Source organism: Pristiophorus japonicus, chromosome 21 (genome assembly GCF_044704955.1).
Source record: "Pristiophorus japonicus isolate sPriJap1 chromosome 21, sPriJap1.hap1, whole genome shotgun sequence".
NCBI classification, from domain to species: Eukaryota; Metazoa; Chordata; class Chondrichthyes; family Pristiophoridae; genus Pristiophorus; species Pristiophorus japonicus.
The window spans coordinates 54,169,882-54,189,374 of record NC_091997.1 but is presented as its reverse complement, the minus strand read 5'-3'; the positions used below and the strand labels follow the sequence as shown (position 1 = coordinate 54,189,374).

The 19,493-nt window shown below is 46.9% G+C and overlaps 1 protein-coding gene across 3 annotated transcripts in view; it reads right to left on the bottom strand.

Annotated features, from left to right (window-relative positions):
- The window catches only part of map3k3 (mitogen-activated protein kinase kinase kinase 3), a 170,075-nt gene that overhangs the window by 125,735 nt on the left and 24,847 nt on the right, over positions 1 to 19,493 (bottom strand). Inside the window, exons 1-3 of one of the 3 annotated variants that reach the window (XM_070864090.1) lie at positions 17,887 to 17,927; positions 12,315 to 12,394; positions 1 to 122 (exon numbers count right to left, since the gene is read on the bottom strand). In XM_070864090.1, the coding sequence (XP_070720191.1) occupies positions 1 to 122; positions 12,315 to 12,318 (126 nt within the window). In that variant the 5' untranslated portion in view covers positions 12,319 to 12,394; positions 17,887 to 17,927. Of the gene's footprint in view, positions 123 to 12,314; positions 12,395 to 12,652; positions 12,675 to 17,886; positions 17,928 to 19,493 lie in introns of those variants that run through there. The other 2 variants (XM_070864091.1, XM_070864088.1) reach the window with 2 other exon arrangements.

Genomic DNA, 19,493 nt, shown 5'->3' with positions numbered 1-19,493 from the left:
CTGCTTGTTGGCATGGACACTGGCTTTGCTCTTCACGCTGTCATAGCCGCTCATTCGGCTCCTTCGTCCCATTTGCAGGGCTACCAGGTCCTTCATGATGGACTTTAAAGCTTCCTGCTCATCTGAGGGGTTAAGTGAAACCAGAGTTGTAATGTAATCCGAAGCTATAAATGATTATCGTATCCTACAGCACTGAAGGAGGCCATTCGGCCCAAAGTGTCTGTGCCAGCTCTTTGCAAGAGCTATCCAATTAGTCCCAATCCCCTGCTCTTCCCCCATAGCCCTGCAAATTTTCCCTTTTCAAGTACATATATAATTCCCTTTTGAAAGTTAATATTGGTTCTCCTCCCAACTCACTGCTTGAAATATTTTATCCACATCTCCCCTTCGGTTCTTTTGCCAATTATTTTAAATTTGTGCCCTCTGGTTACAGACCCACCTGCCAGTGGTAACAGTTATTCCCTATTTACTCTATCAAAGCCCCCAGAATTTTGAACATCTCCATTTAACCTTCTCCCCACAAAACTGAAGCCCCTCATCGTTCTAGTAAATCTCCTCTGCACCCTCTTCAAGGCTTTGACATTCTTCCTAAAGAGTGGTTCCTAAAATTTGACACACTTTAAAGTCAACTTCTGCTCTTTGGTATACATAGAATTTTACAGCACAGAAACAGGCCATTCGGCCCAACAGGTCTATAGAAACATAGAAATTTACAGCGCAGGAGGAGGCCATTTCAGCCCATCGTGTCCACGCCGGCCGACAAAGAGCGGCGCAGCCCTCAGTCAGCAGCCCCAAAGGTTACATATAAACCTATGAACAATGATGGAAGGGCAAAGAGCACCCAGCCCAACCAGTCCCCCTCACACAACTACGACACCCCTTACACTGAAACATTCTACGCTCCAGCCCAACCGCAGCCATGTGATCTCCTGGGTGTTTATGCTCCACATAAGCCTCCTCCCACCTTACTTCATCTCACCCCATCAACATATTCTTCTATTCCTTTTCCCCATATGAACGTATCTAGCTTCCCCTTAAATGCATCTATGCTAATTGCCTCAACTATTCTTTACTGAGAGAATGGTGAGAATGTAGAAGTTTCTCTGAATTCCTTATTGGATTTATTAGTGGCTAACATATATTACTGTCCCTAGTTTTGGATGCCCACAAGTGGAAACATCTTCTCTACGTCTATCCTATTAGAACCGTTCATAATTTTAAAGCCCCCCTCAGTCTTCTCTTCACTACTTTCCTGACAGTTGTATAATTTATTTTCCACAATTTGGAGAGCAGCTGGAATTCACATATAGATGCAGCTGGAATTCACAAAAATGATTTGCAGCAGCATCAAGATATTTATATTAGTGCGATTCTGGCAGTCAGCACGTACGGAGATAGCATCATCTGAACAGTTCAGTTCACAGAATACCATTCTGAAGTTATATATGAAGAAACAACAGATATTTATATAGCACCTTTAAGGTAAAATTTGTTTTATTAAATTAAACTACTCATTTGTTGCTGAACTCAAATGCATGTATGGATTTAAAATTGACAAGGACAAAAAAGAATGGCTAGCTCATTGCAGCATCAGCACACGGTCTCAGAGCGCTCCTTCGGTCCTCTGCTCTGTTAGCAGCAGCGTTGCTGAGACTGAGAGCAACCATCAAGGACCCTTCATAGGATAGAGAGAGAACAGCCATCAGGTCACATTGTAGCCCTCCCTGCAGCTAGCTTAAGTGCAAGTTTGATGGGACAGTGTAGAGGGAGCTTTACTCTGTATCTAACCCATGCTGTACCTGTCCTGGGAGTGTTTGATGGGACAGTGTAGAGGGAGCTTTACTCTGTATCTATCCCCGTGCTGTATCTGTCCTGGGAGTGTTTGATGGGACAGTGTAGCGGGAGCTTTACTCTGTATTTAACCCGTGCTGTACCTGTCCTGGGAGTGTTTGATGGGACAGTGTAGCGGGAGCTTTACTCTGTATCTAACATGCACTGTAAGTGAAAGTATGCCTTTGGTATAATCTGAGCAGCAGATAAGCTTATTATTTTTTTCCTTAAAAGAGAACCAATCAATGTCCTGATCAATGTTATCTTACTCGAGTATCAGAAGTAGCTTTGAGGTCAGCATACACACAGCAGCTGTGTTTAAGTCAGCCAGGATGTGCCTTTGTTTGAATCTTTCAGTCCTGCCACCTAACTTGCCCGTTACTCAGTTGCTATCTTGCACCGTCATGCATTCCCATCTAGGCTCGAGTGACCCGGGAGAGGATCAGTGTGTACAGCGCTTACAGAAATCAGCCCTTTTTCCGATCAGATGACAAGATCAGTTCGTGAGATAGGAAGCTTTTAAACACTGCACCATCAGGATATTCGAAAATACTGCAGTAAAAGTTTGCATTTACCTAGGAAATACACCGTCCAATATTTACAATGGAATAGTGAAGGCTTTAAATAAGGCATTTCAGCAGAAAACTACTAAATAATGAAGTGAACATTTGATGACTAACATAGTAGTAGATGGCTTTGTGCTGCTGACAAAGTCTGGGGAAATAGTCTTAAGAGGATATGACGTGATGGTGATGAAGTGAAGTGAGGATGAATGAATTAATTACTGAGTTAGTCAATTAATTAATTAATTAATTAATGGCTGTCCTGCTGTCTCTGAAACTCGGTTTCATCTCTCCAGGGCCCACTTATTGATTAAATTGCACTGGTCTACTTTCCCTGAAGCCTGATTGAGTTGCATTGTATTGGGTCCCATTTATTAATGAAAAGGTGGAGCATCTCCTCCGAGGCCCAATTACATTTTATTCCGCCACGTTCATTTCTTTAATTACAGACTGGCCCACTCTCCCCAAAGCCTGATTTAGACAACAATATTTACATCGTTCATCATCATCACAGGCAGTCCCTCGGAATCGAGGAAGACTTGCTTCCACTCTTAACATGAGTCCTTAGGTGGCTGTACAGTCCAATACGAGAACCACAGTCTCAATCACAGGTGGGGCAGATAGTTGTTGAGGGTAAGGGAGGGTGGGACTGGTTTGCCGCACGCTCCTTCTGCTGCCTGTGCTTGATTTCTGCATGCTATCGGCGACAAGACTCGAGGTGCTCAGCGCCCTCCCGGATGCGCTTCCTCCACTTAGGGAGGTCTTTGGCCAGGGACTCCCAGGTGTCAGTGGGGATGTTGCACTTTATCAGGGAGGCTTTGAGGGTGTCCTTATAATGTTTCCGCTGCCCACCTTTGGCTTGTTTGCCGTGAAGGAGTTCCGAGTAGAGCGCTTGCTTTGGGAGTCTCGTGTCTGGCATGCGAACTATGTGGCCTGTCCAGCGGAGCTGATCAAGTGTGGTCAGTGCTTCAATGCTGGGGATGTTGGCCTGGTCGAGGACGCTAATGTTAGTGCGTCTGTCCTCCCAGGGGATTTGTAGGATCTTGCGGAGACATCGTTGGTGGTATTTCTCCAGCAACTTGAGTTGTCTACTGTTCATGGTCCATGTTTCTGAGCCATACAGGAGGGCGGGTATTACTACAGCCCTGTAGACCAAGAAGCTTGGCTGCAGGTTTGAGGGCCTGGTCTTCAAGCACTCTTTTCCTCCTCAGGCGGCCAAAGGCTGCACTGGCACATTGGAGGCAGTGTTGGATCTCGTCGTCAATTCCTGCTCTTGTTGATAGGAGACTCCTGAGATACAGGAAGTGGTCCACGTTGTCCAGGGCCACGCCGTGGATCTTGATGACTGGGGGACAGTGCTGTGCGGTAAGAACAGGCTGATGGAGGACCTTTGTCTTGCTGATGTTTAGCATAAGGCGCATGCTTTTGTACACCTCAGTAAATACGTCGACTATGTCCTGGAGTTCAGCCTCTCTATGTGCGCAGACACAGGCGTCGTCCGCGTACTGTAGCTCGACGACAGAGATTGGGTGATCTTGGACCTGGCCTGAAGACGACGCAGGTTAAACAGCTTCCCACTGGTTCTGTAGTTTAGTTCCACTCCAGCAGGGAGTTTGTCGACTGTGAGGTGCAGCATGGCAGCGAGGAAGATTGAGAAGAGGGTTGGGGCGATGACACAGCCCTGTTTGACCCCGGTCCGGAAGTGGATTGGGTCTGTAATGGATCCGTTGGTAAGGATCACGGCCTGCATCATTAATTGCTGGCTGGATGAAGCGACTACGTATTCGAAAAGTAAAAGTTGCATCCTTTCTTAAAGCATTACAAATGTCCTTACTTTTAGTAGCAGGAGAGCTGGTTGTGGACATAGCTGGGAAATACAGCTTTAGCGGTTAACAGTGTTACCTATGGTTGGAGGACTGAAAAGCTAAGTATGGGTGCTTTTCCTAGATGGACAATACCCAGGCATGACAGAGGTGCAAGAAAATGTAATAAAATCACGACACACGAAGTTAAACGTGACGACAGGAAGTGCACACAGTCTCAAATCTTCGACCCCCCCACTGCCTCAGATTTGTCAGACATCCAGTATTGGATGAGCAGAAATTTCCTCCAATTAAATATTGGGAAGATCAAAGCCACCGTCTTTGGCTCCGCCACAAAGTGTTCGAGTCACCGAACCAGACTGTTCACAACTCAGCATATCATTTCACCGAGCTGAACTTCCGATCACATGCCTGCTTCATCACCAAGACCACCTTCTTCCGTCTCCGCCCCTGCCACAGCTCGCCTGCTGCTGAAACCCTCACTCATGCCCAGGTTACCCAAAATAAAATATTCCAATGCTCTCCTGGCAGGGCCCTCCGTTAAACTTGAGCTCATCCAAAACTCTCTTAACACACATACCAAGTCCCATTCACACATCACCCCTGTCCTTGCTGATCCACACTGGTTCCCGGTTCACCAACGCCTCAAACTTAAAATTGTCATTCTGATGTTCAAATCCCTCAGTGGCCTCGTTCCATTGGCAGCTGTGCCTTCACCTGCCGAGCCTCTAAACTCTAGAATTACCTCCTTTACCCTCTCCGCCTCTCTCCTCCTGTAAAACGGAAAGGATAGCCTAGTGGTTATGTTACTGGACTAGTAATAGAGGCATGGACTAATGATCCAGAGATGAGGGTTCAAATCCCACCACAGCAAAGAAACCTCCTCCTGATTGCCACCTACAGCCCTCCCTCTGATGAATCAGTACTCCATGTTGAACACCACTTGGAAGAAGCACTGAAGGTAGCAAAGGCACAGAATGTACTCTAGGTGGGGGACTGGAATGTCCATCACCAACAGTGGCCCGGTAGCACCACAGCTGACTGAGCTGGTTGAGTCCTGAAGGACAAATCTGCCAGACTGGGCCTGCAGCAGGCGATGAAAGAACTAACACGAGGCAAAAACCTACTTGACCTCGTCCTCACCAATCCTGTCGCAGATGTATCTGTCCATGACAGGATTGGTAGCAGTGACCACTGAGCAGTCCTTGTGGAGAGGAAATCCTGTATTCACACTGAGGACACCCTCCATCGTGTTGTGTGGCACTACCACCGTGTTAAATGGGATAGATTCAGAACAGATCTAGCAGCTGAAAACTGGGCATCCATGAGGCACTGTGGGCCATCAGCAGCAGAATTGTATTCCATCACAACCTGTAACCTCATGGCCCGGCACATCCTTCACTCGACCATTACCATCAAGCCAGGGGACCAACCCTGGTTCAATGAGGAGTGTAGAAGAGCATGCCAGGAGCAGCACTAGGTGTACCTAAAAATGAGGTGTCAATCTGGGAAGCTGCAACACAGGACTACATGCATGCTAAACAGCAGAAGCAGCATGCTATAGACAGGGTTAAGTGATCCCACAATCAATGGATCAGATCAAAGCTCTGCAGTCCTGCCAGTCGTGAATGGGAATGGACAATTAAACAACTAACGGGAGGAGGAGGCTCCATGAATATCCCCATCCTCAATGATGATGGAGCCCAGCATGTGAGTGCAAGAGAGAAGGCGAAGGTGTTTGCAACCATCTTCAGTCAGAAGTGCCAAGTGGTTGATCCATTCGGCCTCCTCCTGAGGTCCCCACCATCACAGAAGGCAATCTTCAGCCAATTCGATTCACTCCATGTGATATCAAAGAACGGCTGAGCGCACTGAATACAGCAAAGGCCATGGGCCCCGACAACATCCCGGCTGTTGTGCTGAAGACGTGTGCTCCAGAACTAGCCACCTCTAGCCAAGCTGTTCCAGTACATCTACAACTCTGGCATCTATCCGACAATGTGGAAAACTGCCCAGGTATGTCCTGTCCACAAAAAGCCAGATAAATCAATCCGACCAATTACCCCACCCCCCCACCAGCCCACTCTCAATCATCAGCAAAGTGATGGAAGGTGTCGTCGACAGTGGTATCAAGCGGCACTTACTCACCAATAGCCTGTTCACCGATGCTCAGCTTGGTTTCTGCCAGGACTACTCGACTCCAGACCTCATTACAACCTTGGTCCAAATTTGGATAAAAGAGCTGAATTCCAGAGGTGAAGTGAGAATGACTTCCCTTGACATCAAGGCAGCATTTGCCCGGGTGTGGCATCAATGAGCCGCAGAAAAATTGAAGTCAATGGGAATAAGAGGGTTGAGGAGAAATTTCTTCACTCAGAGGGTGGTGAATCTTTGGAATTCTTTACCGAGGAGGGCTGTGGATGAAACATAGAAAATAGGTGCAGGAGTAGGCCATTCGAGCCTGCACCACCATTCAATATGATCATGGCTGATCATGCAACTTCAGTACCCCTTTCCTGCTTTCTCTCCATACCCCTTGATCCCTTTAGCTGTAAGGGTCACATCTAACTCCCTTTTGAATATATCTAACGAACTGGCCTCAACAAGTTTCTGTGGTAGAGAATTCCACAGGTTCACAATTCTCTGAGGGAAGAAGTTTCTCCTCATCTCGGTCCTAAATGGCTTACCCCTTATCCTTAGACTGTGACCCCTGGTTGTGGAATTCCCCAACATCGGGAACATTCTTCCTGTATCTAACCTGTCCAAACCCGTCAGAATTTTATATGTTTCTCTGAGATCTCCTCTTATTCTTCTAAATTCCAGTGAATGTAAGTCTAGTCGATTCAGTCTTTCTTCATATGTCAGTCCTGCCATCCCAGTAATCAGTCTGGTGAACCTTCGCTACACTCCCTCAATAGCAAGAATGTCCTTCCTCAGATTAGGAGACCAAAACTGCACACGATATTCAAGGCGTGGCCTCACCAAAGCCCTGTACAAATGCAGTAAGACCTCCCTGCTCCTGCACTCAAATCCTCTCGCTATGAAGGCCAACATGCCATTTACCTTCTTCACTGCCTGCTGTACCTGCATGCCAACTTTCAATGACTGATGTACCATGGGCACCCAGGTCTCGTTGCACCTCCCATTTTCCTGATGTGTCACCAGATAATATTCTGCCTTCCTTTTGCCACCAAAGTGGATAACCTCACATTTATCTACATTATACTGCATCTGCCATGCATTTGCCCACTCACCTAACCTGTCTAAGTCACCCTGCAGCCTCTTAGCACCCTCTTCACAGCTCACACTGCCACCCAGCTTAGTGCCATCTGCAAACTTGGAGATATTACATTCAATTCCTTTGTCTAAATCATTAATGTATATTGTAAATAGCTGGGGTCCCAGCACTGAACCTTGCGGTATCCCACAAGTCACTGCCTGCTATTCTGAAAAGGACCCGTTTATTCCTACTCTTTGCTTCCTGTCAACCAGTTCTCTATCCCTGTCAATACATTACCCCCAATACCATGTGTCTTAATTTTGCACACTAATTTCTTGTGAGGGACCTTGTTAAAAAAGCCTTTTGACAGTCCAAATACACCACATCCACTGGTTCTCCCTTGTCCACTCTACTAGTTACATCCTCAAAAAATTCTAGAAGATTTGTCAAGCATGATTTCCCTTTCATAAATCCATGCTGACTTGGACCAATCCAGTTACTGCTTTCCAAATGCGCTGCTATTACATCTTTAATAATTGATTCCAACATTTTCCCCACTACCGATGTCAGTCTATCCTAGCCAATTCACGTCTCATACCATCGAAGTTACCTTTAAGTTCAGGACCCTAGTCTCTGAATTAACTGATTCACTCCCCATCTTAATGAAGAATTCTACCATATTATGGTCACTCTTCCCCAAGGAGCCTCGCACAACAAGATTGTCAATTAATCCTCTCTCATTTCACAACACCCAGTCTAGGATGGTCAGCTCTCCAGTTGGTTCCTCGACATATTGGTCTAGAAAACCATCACTTATACACTCCAGGAAATCTTCCTCCACCATTTGGTTAGCCCAATCTATATGTTGATTAAAGTCACCCATGATAACTGCTGTACGTTTATTGCACACATCCCTAATTTCCTGTTTGATACCATCCCCAACCTCACTACTACTGTTTGGTGGTCTGTACACAACTCCCACTAGCATTTTCTGCCCTTTGGTGTTCACCAGCTCTACCCATACAGATTCCACATCATCCAAGCTAATGTCCTTCCTTACTATTGCATTAATCTCCTCTTTAACAAGTAACGCTACCCCACCTCCTTTTCCTTTGTCTATCCTTCCTGAATATTGAATACTCCTGGATGTTGAGTTCTCAGTCTTGGTCACCCTGGAGCCAGGTCTCCGTAATCCCAATTACATCATATCCGTTAATAGCTATCTGCGCAGTTAATTCATTCACATTACGAAAGCGCCTCGCATTGAGACATAAAGCCTTCAGGCTTGTTTTTTTTTCACACTTTATCCTTTTAGAATTATGTTGTAATGTGGCCCTTTTTGATTTTTGCCCTCGCTTTCTCTGCCCTCCACTTTTCCTTATCTCCTTTCTACCTTTTGCTTCTGCCCCCATTTTACTTCCCTCTGTCTCCCTGCATAGATTCCCATCCCCCTGCCATATTAGTTTAAACCTCCCCAACAGCACTAGCAAACACTACCCCCTAGGACATCGGTTCCGGTCCTGTCCAGGTGCAGACCGTCCGGTTTGTACTTGTCCCACCCCCCCCAGAACCAGTTCCAATGTCCCAGGAATTTGAATCCCTCCCTCTTGCACTATTCCTCAAGCCACGTATTTATCTTAACTAGCCTGCTATTTCTACTCTGACTAGCACATGGCACTGGTAGCAATCCTGTGATTACTACCTTTGAGGTCCTACTTTTTAATTTAACTCCTAGCTCCCTAAATTAGTTTGTAGAACCTCATCGCATTTTTTACCTATATCGTTGGTACCTATATGCACCACGACAACTGGCTGTTCAGCCTTCCCCTCCAGAATGCCCTGCAGCCGCTCCGAGACATCCTTGACTCTTGCACCAGGGAGGCAACATACCATCCTGGAGTCTCGATTGCGGCCGCAGAAACGCCTATCTATTCCCCTTACAATAGAATCCCTACCACTATAGCTCTCCCACTCTTTTTCCTGCCCTCCTGTGCAGCAGAGCCACCCATGGTGCCATGAACTTGGCTGCTGTTGCCTTCCCCTGATGAGCCATCTCCCCCAACAGTATCCAAAGTGGTATATCACTTTTGGAGGGAAATGACCGCAGGGGACTCCTGCACTATCTTCCTACTTCTGTACTGCCTGATGGTCACCCATTCCCTATATTCCTTTGTAACCTTTACCTGCGGTGTGACCAACTCACTAAACATGCTATTCACAACATCCTCAGCATCGCGGATGTTCCAGAGTGAATCCATGCACAGCTCCAGTGTCATCATGCGGTCTGACAGGAGCTGCAGCTGGATACACTTCCCGCACACATAGTAGTCATCCCCGAGTTCCCACATAGCACAGGAAGAGCATGACTGCTCAGTTGTTGAGTATATTCAAGACAAAGATTGATAGATTTTTGAATATTAAGGCTTCAAGGGATATGATGATAACTGCACTTTCCTGCACTGAGGTAGAGAATCAGTCATGATCTTATTGACTGGTGGAGCAGGCTTGAGGGGCTGAATGGCCTACACCTGCTCCTACTCAAACTCTCCACTGGCTGGAGTCATACCCAGCACAAAGGAAGATGGCTGTTGTTGTTGGAAGACAAACATCTCAGGCCCAGTACATGGTTGTAGGAGTTCCTCAGGGCAGTGTCCTAGGCCCAACCATTCAGCTCTTCAATGATCTTCCCGCCATCATAAGGTCAGAAGTGGGGATGTTCGTTGATGATTGCAGTGTTCAGTTCCATTCACAACTCCTCAGATGATGCAGTCCATGTTTGCATGCAGCAAGACCGAATGATATTGAGGCTTCGGCTGATAAGTGGCAAATAACATTCACGCCATATAAGTGCCAGGCAACGACTATCTCCAATAAGAGTCTAACAACTGCCCCATGACATTCAATGGCCTTACCATTGCCGAATTCCCTACCATCAACATCCTTGGGGGGGGGGGGGGGGGGGGCATGGTCACCATTGACCAGAAACTTAACTGGACCAGCCACATAAATATTGTGGCTGTAAGAACAGGTCAGAGGCTGGTTATTCTGCGGCAAGTGTCTCACCTCCCCACTCCCCAAAGCCTTCCCACCATCTACAAAGCACAAGTCAGAAGTGTGATGGAATACTCTCCACTTGCCTGGATGAATGCAGCTCCAATAACACTCAAGAAACTTGACACCATCTAGGACAAAGCAGCCCGCTTGATTGGCACCCCATCCACTACCTTAAACATTCACTCCCTCCACCACCAGCGCACCGTGTGTACCATCTACAAGATGCACAACAGCAACTCGCCAAGGTTTCTTCAGCAGCACCTCCCAAACCCGTAACCTCTACCACCTAGAAGGACAAGGGCAGCAGACGCTTGGGAACGCCACCACCTCCAAGTTCCACACCATCCTGACTTGGAATATATCGATGTTCCTTCAATGTTACTGGGTCAAAATCCTGGAACTCCCTCCCAAACAGCAATGTGAGAGCACCTTCACCACACGGACTGCAGCTGTTCAAGGCGACGGCTCACCACCACCTTCTCAAGGACAATTGGGGATGGGCAATAAAAGCTGGCCTTGCCTGCAATGCCCACATCCCAGGAATGAATTTTTAAAAAGATGCTCCTTAAGACCTTTGACCCAACTTTTGGTAACCTGTCCAAGTATCTCCTTATATATTTTGGTATCAAATTTTATCTGATAACATTCCTGTGAGGCACTCAGATATTTTGCTATGTTAAAGATGCTATATCAATGCAAGTTGTTGTTGCTACTGCTAGTGTGAATACCCTAAACTTTACAGTCAGATGAATATTAACTGCCATTGCGAACTAGACAGGCAAGAGAAATTAAAAAGGAAACATTGTTCAAAAAAAAAAATCACGTAAGCACCAATAATTACAAATTTGGCCCCCTTAATTCCCCAAATTTCTAATTTTGTCTAGATTATCGGCCAGCGGGCAAGTCAGGGCAAGTCACTCGCACACCTCCTAATAGGCAGACACCGACATCTTGAAGGGTTGGAAGGTCAACAATTAGCCGTCTTGCCAAGGGAGCGATTCTGGGGGTTGGAAAAAAAAACATGCAATGCAAAAAAACGTGGGGACACACATTTCCTATAGTGTACAACATGACTGCACCACAGCTTAAACGGTCCATTGCTATCGATGGATTCCCAGCCCAGCACAAGAGCAGAACATGGATTTCATGAAGGCAGCCCTACATTCCATTTGATCTCACCTTCCCATAATAGCCAGCATATAATTTTCCACTGCAGCATCAAGCTCTTTCCTGAATGAGGGTTACCTGCTAACCAGAGGGCTGACCTATATAGACCAGCAGGGGCTCTGTTTGATCCGGACTCTGCTGAGTTGGCTGATCTCCACCTTTGCCTTCAACACCTCTAGGAGGGGAACAAACAATAGAGAAAGCATTCCCATTCCTAATCACTGTCCAGGGCCTCCTGCTCAAAGTGGGCAAGCGCAAAGTGACCTGGATGTAATGACCCGCGGTTTAATTTGCTACGCTCCAAACCCCTCCCACTTGTAGACTCTTCAGTCAAAAATGTCGAGACTCACCGACTTCTCTCACACAAGAAGAAAGGAGCAACTGCTGGTGATTTGTGAAACTGGACTGTCAATGCTTTCAACTAGGGGGTGTGGGGGGGGGGGGGTAGGGCGTGGGGGAGGAATTTTGAATTTTTTTTTTAAACAGCTCAAGGTTTAGGATGCTGCATTTCAAACAACACCATGGCTTGCTAAAGTGTCCTGGCTGGATAATCCTGTCTCCTGGTAAGGTCAGTTGTACATGTTAATAAATGGCCCATCAAGGAGTTAAACTGTTTAAGAGGGGTCAGCTGCAAGGAAAAGGAGCAAAAACACTTACCCATGTTTGCAGCAGGCAATGTTGTAAATTCAGTTCAAGTCTGGGCAGAACTTCCTCTGCTCAACAGGCATCTATGGCAACTGTGAAGGGAGCAGACAAGATATTCAGTTAAAGAAACGGCGGTCTTACACTTCAAAACACCAGCAAGGTTCACTTCAGTTGATTAATGGGAATATAGCAATTCAATTAATTTACTTGGATTTCATCCCCAAACATTAACAAGCCATCTGAAAATGTGAAGTATTTCTGGACTAATAGGGATTTTTTTGCGTGTTTTCTTCCAGTCCCTATTGACAATATATCTTTAAAATGCAATATTTGGACCGGTCAGCTTCTACCTTGGTTAGGTTACGTCTGCAGTCAAAGTGGTGAGCCAACATTAGTTAACCAGTAGACATTAACTAGCAAAACAAGCTTTTTGGTTCTGCTGAGCGCCAAGTGTGTCAGCAAATCCTGCATCTTCATCCTTTGGAATGCCTTCGTTTGTCCAGTGTTACAATCCCAGAGACAGCTCCAAGTCTTCACAGCCGCCGCTTAAAAGCAACCCCCAGCTAACCACATAGTACACAAAGTTCCACAGTCAGCTGAGCCTTTATTAGAAAACCCAAGATAGTTTGCTGTGTTCAACAGCTAATAAAATGAGTGTCACAAGAAGACTGAAAAAGTCAATCTGCTGCTCTCCGGGATTCCCAAATAGGCCTCCGAGCCTCTGGATAGATTCTAAAGGATTCTCAAAGTGGCAATATATTTTGTACAGGGCCGACATATCTGGTTAAATTATCCCCAAAGGGGCTCTATATACATGGAATCCAGGCTGAGTAAGCAAATCTGCATGGGCGGATTGCAGAAAGCTGACCCCATTTAGCTGTCAGCTCTCAGATTCACAGCTTTTCTAGCTAATCTTCCAGGGAGATGGGGGAAGCAAGGGTCCACACGCTTCAAACTCAAACAACCCCTCTCCTAATTATAAACACACAGAACAACGTGTGTACACCAATCAGAATGCAGTTGATATTGTCTGGCAACTGTCTATTTGGCAGTCTCTTCGAACTGGCCCTAGCACAAAATGAATTCCCGAGAGGCACTACCTTATGCTGGGCCTGATTCACAGAAGAGGATTCCATGCCACAAATCATCTCCAAATAAAGCCGGCAACAAATCTCCGGAGCGGCAGCAGATCACACTGTAAATCAGGGAGAGCAGTGCACGGAGGCTGCAGGTGTCCATTTGAGCGCCGCCCAACTCGGACCCAAGCATCAAGATGAAAGTGCCTCAAGTCACCATGGACGCAACACTTTATACAGGCCTACTGCTGCACATCACACCTAAGACACTGTGAATACACCTTATATAGATCTATTGCTACACATCACACCCGAGACACTGTGTATACACTTTATACAGACCTACTGCTGCACATCACACCTAAGACACTGTGTATACACTTTATACAGACCTACTGCTGCACATCACACCCAAGACATCTTTCGGATAAGACGTGAAACCGAGGTTCCGTCTGCTCTCTCAAGTGGACGCAAAAGATCCCATGGCACTATTTTGAAGAAGAGCAGGGGAGTTATCCCCGGTGTCCTGGCCAATATTTATCCCTCAATCAATAAAACAAATTATCTGGTCATTATCACATTGCTGTTTGTGGGAGCCTGCTTATGTGCAAATTGGCTGCCACGTTTTCTACATTACAACAGTGACTACACTGTGTGTGCCTCCCTGCCCCGTTGTTAGTGTGTGTGTGTGTGTGTGCGCGCATCCTTTTATCGTGTGTGTGTCTCCCTACCCCTTTGTTATCGTGTGTGTGTGTATATGTCTCCCTTCCCCTTTGTTAGTGTGTGTGTGTGTGTCTCCCTGCCCCTTTGTGAGTGTGTGTGTGTCTCCCTGCCCCTTTGTTAGTGTGTGTGTGTCTCCCTGCCCCTTTGTTAGTGTGTGTGTGTCTCCCTGCCCCTTTGTTAGTGTGTGTGTGTGTGTGTGTGTGTCTCCCTGCCCCTTTGTTAGTGTGTGTGTGTCTCCCTGCCCCTTTGTTAGTGTGTGTGTGTGTGTGTGTCTCCCTGCCCCTTTGTTAGTGTGTGTGTGTCTCCCTGCCCCTTTGTTAGTGTGTGTGTGTCTCCCTGCCCCTTTGTTAGTGTGTGTGTGTCTCCCTGCCCCTTTGTTAGTGTGTGTGTGTCTCCCTGCCCCTTTGTTAGTGTGTGTGTGTCTCCCTGCCCCTTTGTTAGTATGTGTGTGTCTCCCTGCCCCTTTGTTAGTGTGTGTGTGTCTCCCTGCCCCTTTGTTTGTGTGTGTGTCTCCCTGCCCCTTTGTTAGTGTGTGTGTGTCTCCCTGCCCCTTTGTTAGTGTGTGTGTCTCCCTGCCCCTTTGTTTGTGTGTGTGTGTGTGTGTGTCCATTCTTTTAGGAGCGGAGGTGCGGCAGCATGCCACTGCAAAGTACAGCGAAGGCGGTCAGGGAGGGAGACGGCTGTGAAAAGGGAGACTGGATTGGAGGGCACCATAACCCAGGTCAGTGATTGGAGCGTGGGCAGGTACAGCAGGATCCAGGGAATTTTGGTAGATTACAACCAATGCATCCACTATCTCTGCAGCCACTGCTCTTAAGACACTCGGATGCAAGGCATCAGGTCCAGGGGACTTGTCTGCCTTTAATCCCATTATTTTACCCATTAGTGATAGTGACTGAATTAAGTTCCTCCCTACTTATAGCCCCTTGATTATCCACTATTGGGATGTTTTTAGTGTCTTCTACCGCAAAGACCGATACAAAATATTTGTTCAACGTCGCTGCCATTTCCCTGTTCTCCATTATTCCCAGTCTCATCCTCCAGGGGACCAGTATTTACTTTGGCCACTCTTTTCCTTTTAATGTACCTGTAGAAACTCTTACTATCTGTTTTTATATTTCGTGCTATTTTACTTTCATAATCTATCTTCCCTCTCAATCATTTTTTTAGTTGTTCTCTGCTGGCTTTAAAAATTTCCCAATCCTCTGGCCTCCCACTAGTCTTGGCCACATTGTATGTCTTTGTTTTCAATTTGATACTCCCGGTGTGTGTGTGCATATATATTTACATACATATATTATACTGCTACTTATCCTACCTGGGGCACTGTATATACACCATATTCAGTCCCCACCTCTTATAGCGGGCACCTTGGTGTCGATGCGATTTGCCCGCTATATAGGGCCCAAGTTTCCACACGATAAAAAGGGGCGCCCGTTTTTCGCGCCTAAAAAAATAACTCGCGATTCTGGAGCGTTCTGCAGCTCCTTGTCTGCCTGGTGCGGCGCCCAGAGGGGCGGAGCCTACACTCGCGCCAATTTTGTAAGTGGGAGGGAGCGGGTACTATTTAAATTAGTTTTTTTCCTGCCGGCAACGCTGCGCGTGCGCGTTGGAGCGTTCGCGCATGCTCAGTGTGAAAAAAACATTGGCACTCGGCCATTTTTGTAGTTCTTTGTAGCTGTTTAATTTTTGAACATTTTTTTAATAAAAGCACATTGTCATCAGCACGTGCAGCCTTCTCACTGGTTCCTCCTCCCACCCCCCCCCCCCCCCCACCCCGCGGGCAGAACGGGCGCCTCCCCCCCCCCCGCAGGAAAGAACGGGCGCCTCCTCTCCTCTCCCCCCCCCCCCCCCCCCCCCGCGCAGGAAGAACAGGCGCCTCCCCTCCCCCCCCCCGCGGGAAGAACGGGCGCCTCAGGCTGACTGCAGAATTCTCCGTGCCTGAAGCACTTTCACACAGGTAGGAAGATGGTTTATTTAATCTTTTCTTTGCTTATAAATGTTTATTTAGGTTGGATTTATTTGTATAATATTTGTAGAAGTATAAATAAGGATTTATTGTAGAATTTAATGAGTTCCCTTCCCCCCCACCTCGTTCTGGACGCCTAATTTGTAACCTGCGCCTGATTTTTTAATGTGTAGAACAGGTTTTTTCAGTTCTACAAAAATCTTCACTTGCTCCATTCTACTTTAGTTTGGAGTATGTTTTCACTGTGGAAACTTTGAAATCAGGAGTCAGTGGCCGGATACGCCCCCTTTTGAAGAAAAAATTCTGTTCCAAAGTAGAACTGCAGAAAAAAAAAATGTGGAGAATTGCGATTTCTAAGATAGTCCGTTCTCCACCAGTTGCTCCTAAAAATCAAGCGCAAATCAGGTGGAAACTTGTGCCCGTACAGTGGATGATGTAAACAAAGCCATTGAGAAAGCATTGGGGTCCGTTCCGGGGCAGAGGAGTTGTTCAACGTGTTGGTCGGGTCTGCAGGAAACTGATCTGATTACAGTGAGAGGCCAAGCTCAATCTCTCATGTTTGTCACTGAAAAGTTTGTAATATATTCATTTGTGACGGATAACACTGCAATGGTAAAGGGAGAGATTATGCGAACAACTGCTCGAACTTCCCGAAATAGGCGGCACGTTTAATAGGTTATAAGCGGCGCCATTGTAATTGATACCAAATGGTCAGCGCATTTGCCCAATATAGGCGGCTGTCGGGATAAATGGGGGGACAGCTAAGCTGCAGTCACATGGACCTAGATTCATAAAGCAAGATTCCCCAAACAGCACATGAATGAAGAACCAGACAATGTTTTTGGAGGGGTTGGTTGTGGGCTGAGTGCTGGCTAGGAAACCGGGACAACGCCTTACGATCATTTCGAATAGCGCCACGGGACCTTTTATGAAGAGAAAAAAAAGACTTGCATTTATATAGCGCCTTTCACGACCACCGGACGTCCCAAAGCACTTTACAGCCAACGAACTACTTTTGAAGTGTAATCATTGTTGTAATGTGGGAAATGCAGCAGCCAATTAGCGCACAGCAAGCTCCCACAAACAACAATGTGATAATGACCAGATAATCTGTTTTTTAATGAAGTTGATTGAGGAATAAATATTGGCCCCAGGACATCGGAGAGAACTCCCCTGCTCCTCCTCAAAATAATATCGCGGGATCTTTTACGTCCACCTAATAGAGCAGGAAGGGCCTCAGTTTAACGTCTCATCCAAAAGACAACACCTCCGACAGTGCTGTGCTCCCTCAGCACTGTACTGGAGCGACAGCCTAGATTTTGTGCTCAAGTCTCTAGAGTGGGATTTGAATCCACAACCTTCTGACTCAAGAGACGAGAGTGCTACCCACTGAGCCACAGCTGACACACCACCTTTTATGCTACATAAGCAGGTGGATGGGGCCTCAATTTAACATCTCATCCAATGTACAACATGCTGACAACACTCAGTGCACTTATTGATACTAATACATTGTTGGAGGGGGAAATTACACTTAAGCAATACAATTATTGTATGATGCTCTTAATTTGCCTTCTTAAACTATTCAACACTGGAGACACACCTATAATCACCAACGTTATACAAATTAAACAGTGCTCTCCAGGAATGATCCATATTTGGGAGCACCAAGTCTATAATCTGGTTTGACTAGCTGTTTGTTCCAGTTAAAACGGACATAGCAGGATAGTTTTAAAATGTCCACTGCTGGTTACCAAAATTGGATTTAGGGGGAGAAAGTCTACAATGCAGCTATATGAAGACTGCACAAACTCACTATGCTTTAGTCATCATCATAGGCGGTCCGTCGGACGAGGATGACTTGCTTCCACGAGTTCACGAGTTCAATGAAGGACCCGATGTTCCAGTCCTGAGCTCCAGCTGAAAGGGTGGAAGATGCCTGTGCGTCAATTTTTTTAACGTGTGGTGACCGTTGCACATCAGCCACCACACAGGCTTGACAGAGCTAGGCCTTTATCCAATGGCAAGGATTAACCAGGATGACTGGAGACCTGCTCTGCTGCACGGTCCTGGTGTGCACACATATCGCATTGTGGGCTGGCCCGTGCTGCCCCCCCCGCCGGGCCCTCGGCTCTTCTGGGCCCCGTACCCTCATTTGCTACACCTCCGCCATGATCTCTCACTGCTCCTCCGCCACAAAGCACTCACCTCACCTCCGCCACGATCTCCCACCGCACCTCCGCACCAAACATTCGCCGAACCTTCGCCACGATCACCCGCCGAACCTCAGCCACGATCCCTCAACGCTACTCCGCCTCAATCACTCGCCGCACCTCTGCCACGAGCTTCCCGCTCCTCTGCTTTACCAGGGCCCCGCCAATGCTCCCGCCCACGCTCCAAACAGCGACCTGGATTCTGATGACATCACCAGGTCATCCACCTTGAAGCCGTTGCATGCCTGGAGCAGCTCGAGCTGGAAGTTGTAATGGTACGCCGCTCCAGCTGTTTTGTACCCGACCTGTGGAGTTGTTCTCACGTCGGGGGGTCACGGTGTAGAATCATAGAGCACAGACAGAGGCCATTCAGCCCATTGTGGCTGTGTCGGCTCTTTGAAAGAGCTGTTATGCTTGTAGTGATAGCATTGCTGTATTTATATTGCAAAGCAGGGTTGGTGCTTCATAAAATCTTACAGCACAGGAGGTCATTCAGCCCATCGTGCCAGCTCTTTGAAAGAGCTATCCAATTCTCCCATCCTCTGATCTTTCCCATAGCCCTGCAAATATTTCCTGTTCATGTATATATCCAATTCCCTTTTGAAAGTTACGATTGAAACTTCCTCACAGCACCCTGGTTAGCATTCCGGGCATCCTCCATACTTATTCTCACAGCTAGCAAGTACATTTCACCTTCACCCCTCCCTATCTCTAATCTCCTTCAGCCTTACAACACCCCCCTCCCCCCCCCCCCGCGATGTCTGCACTCCACAAATTCTGCCCTCTTGAGAATCCCTGATTATATTTGCTCAACCATAGGTGGCCGTGCCTTCAGCTGCCTGGGCCCCAAGCTCTGCAACTCCCAGCCTAAACCTCACTGTCTCTCTACCTCTCTTTCCTCCTTTAAGATGCTCCTTAAAACCTACCTCTTTGACCATCTGCCCTAATATCTTCTTATATGGCTTGGTGTCAAATGTATTTATTGTGTCTTAAAACACACCTGTGAAGCGCCTTGGGAAGTTTTACTTTATTAAAGGTACTATATAAATACAAGTTGTTGTTATTGGATAGGACCAGTGCCTGCGGGAGCACCTTCTCCACCTTCCCTAGGTTTCCCCTACCTTGCTGACTGACAAGTCACACATTTCCCTTCCCGCAGATGTGTGACGATATACTGGAGAGAACTATCCAGAAATTCCTTTCAGGTATG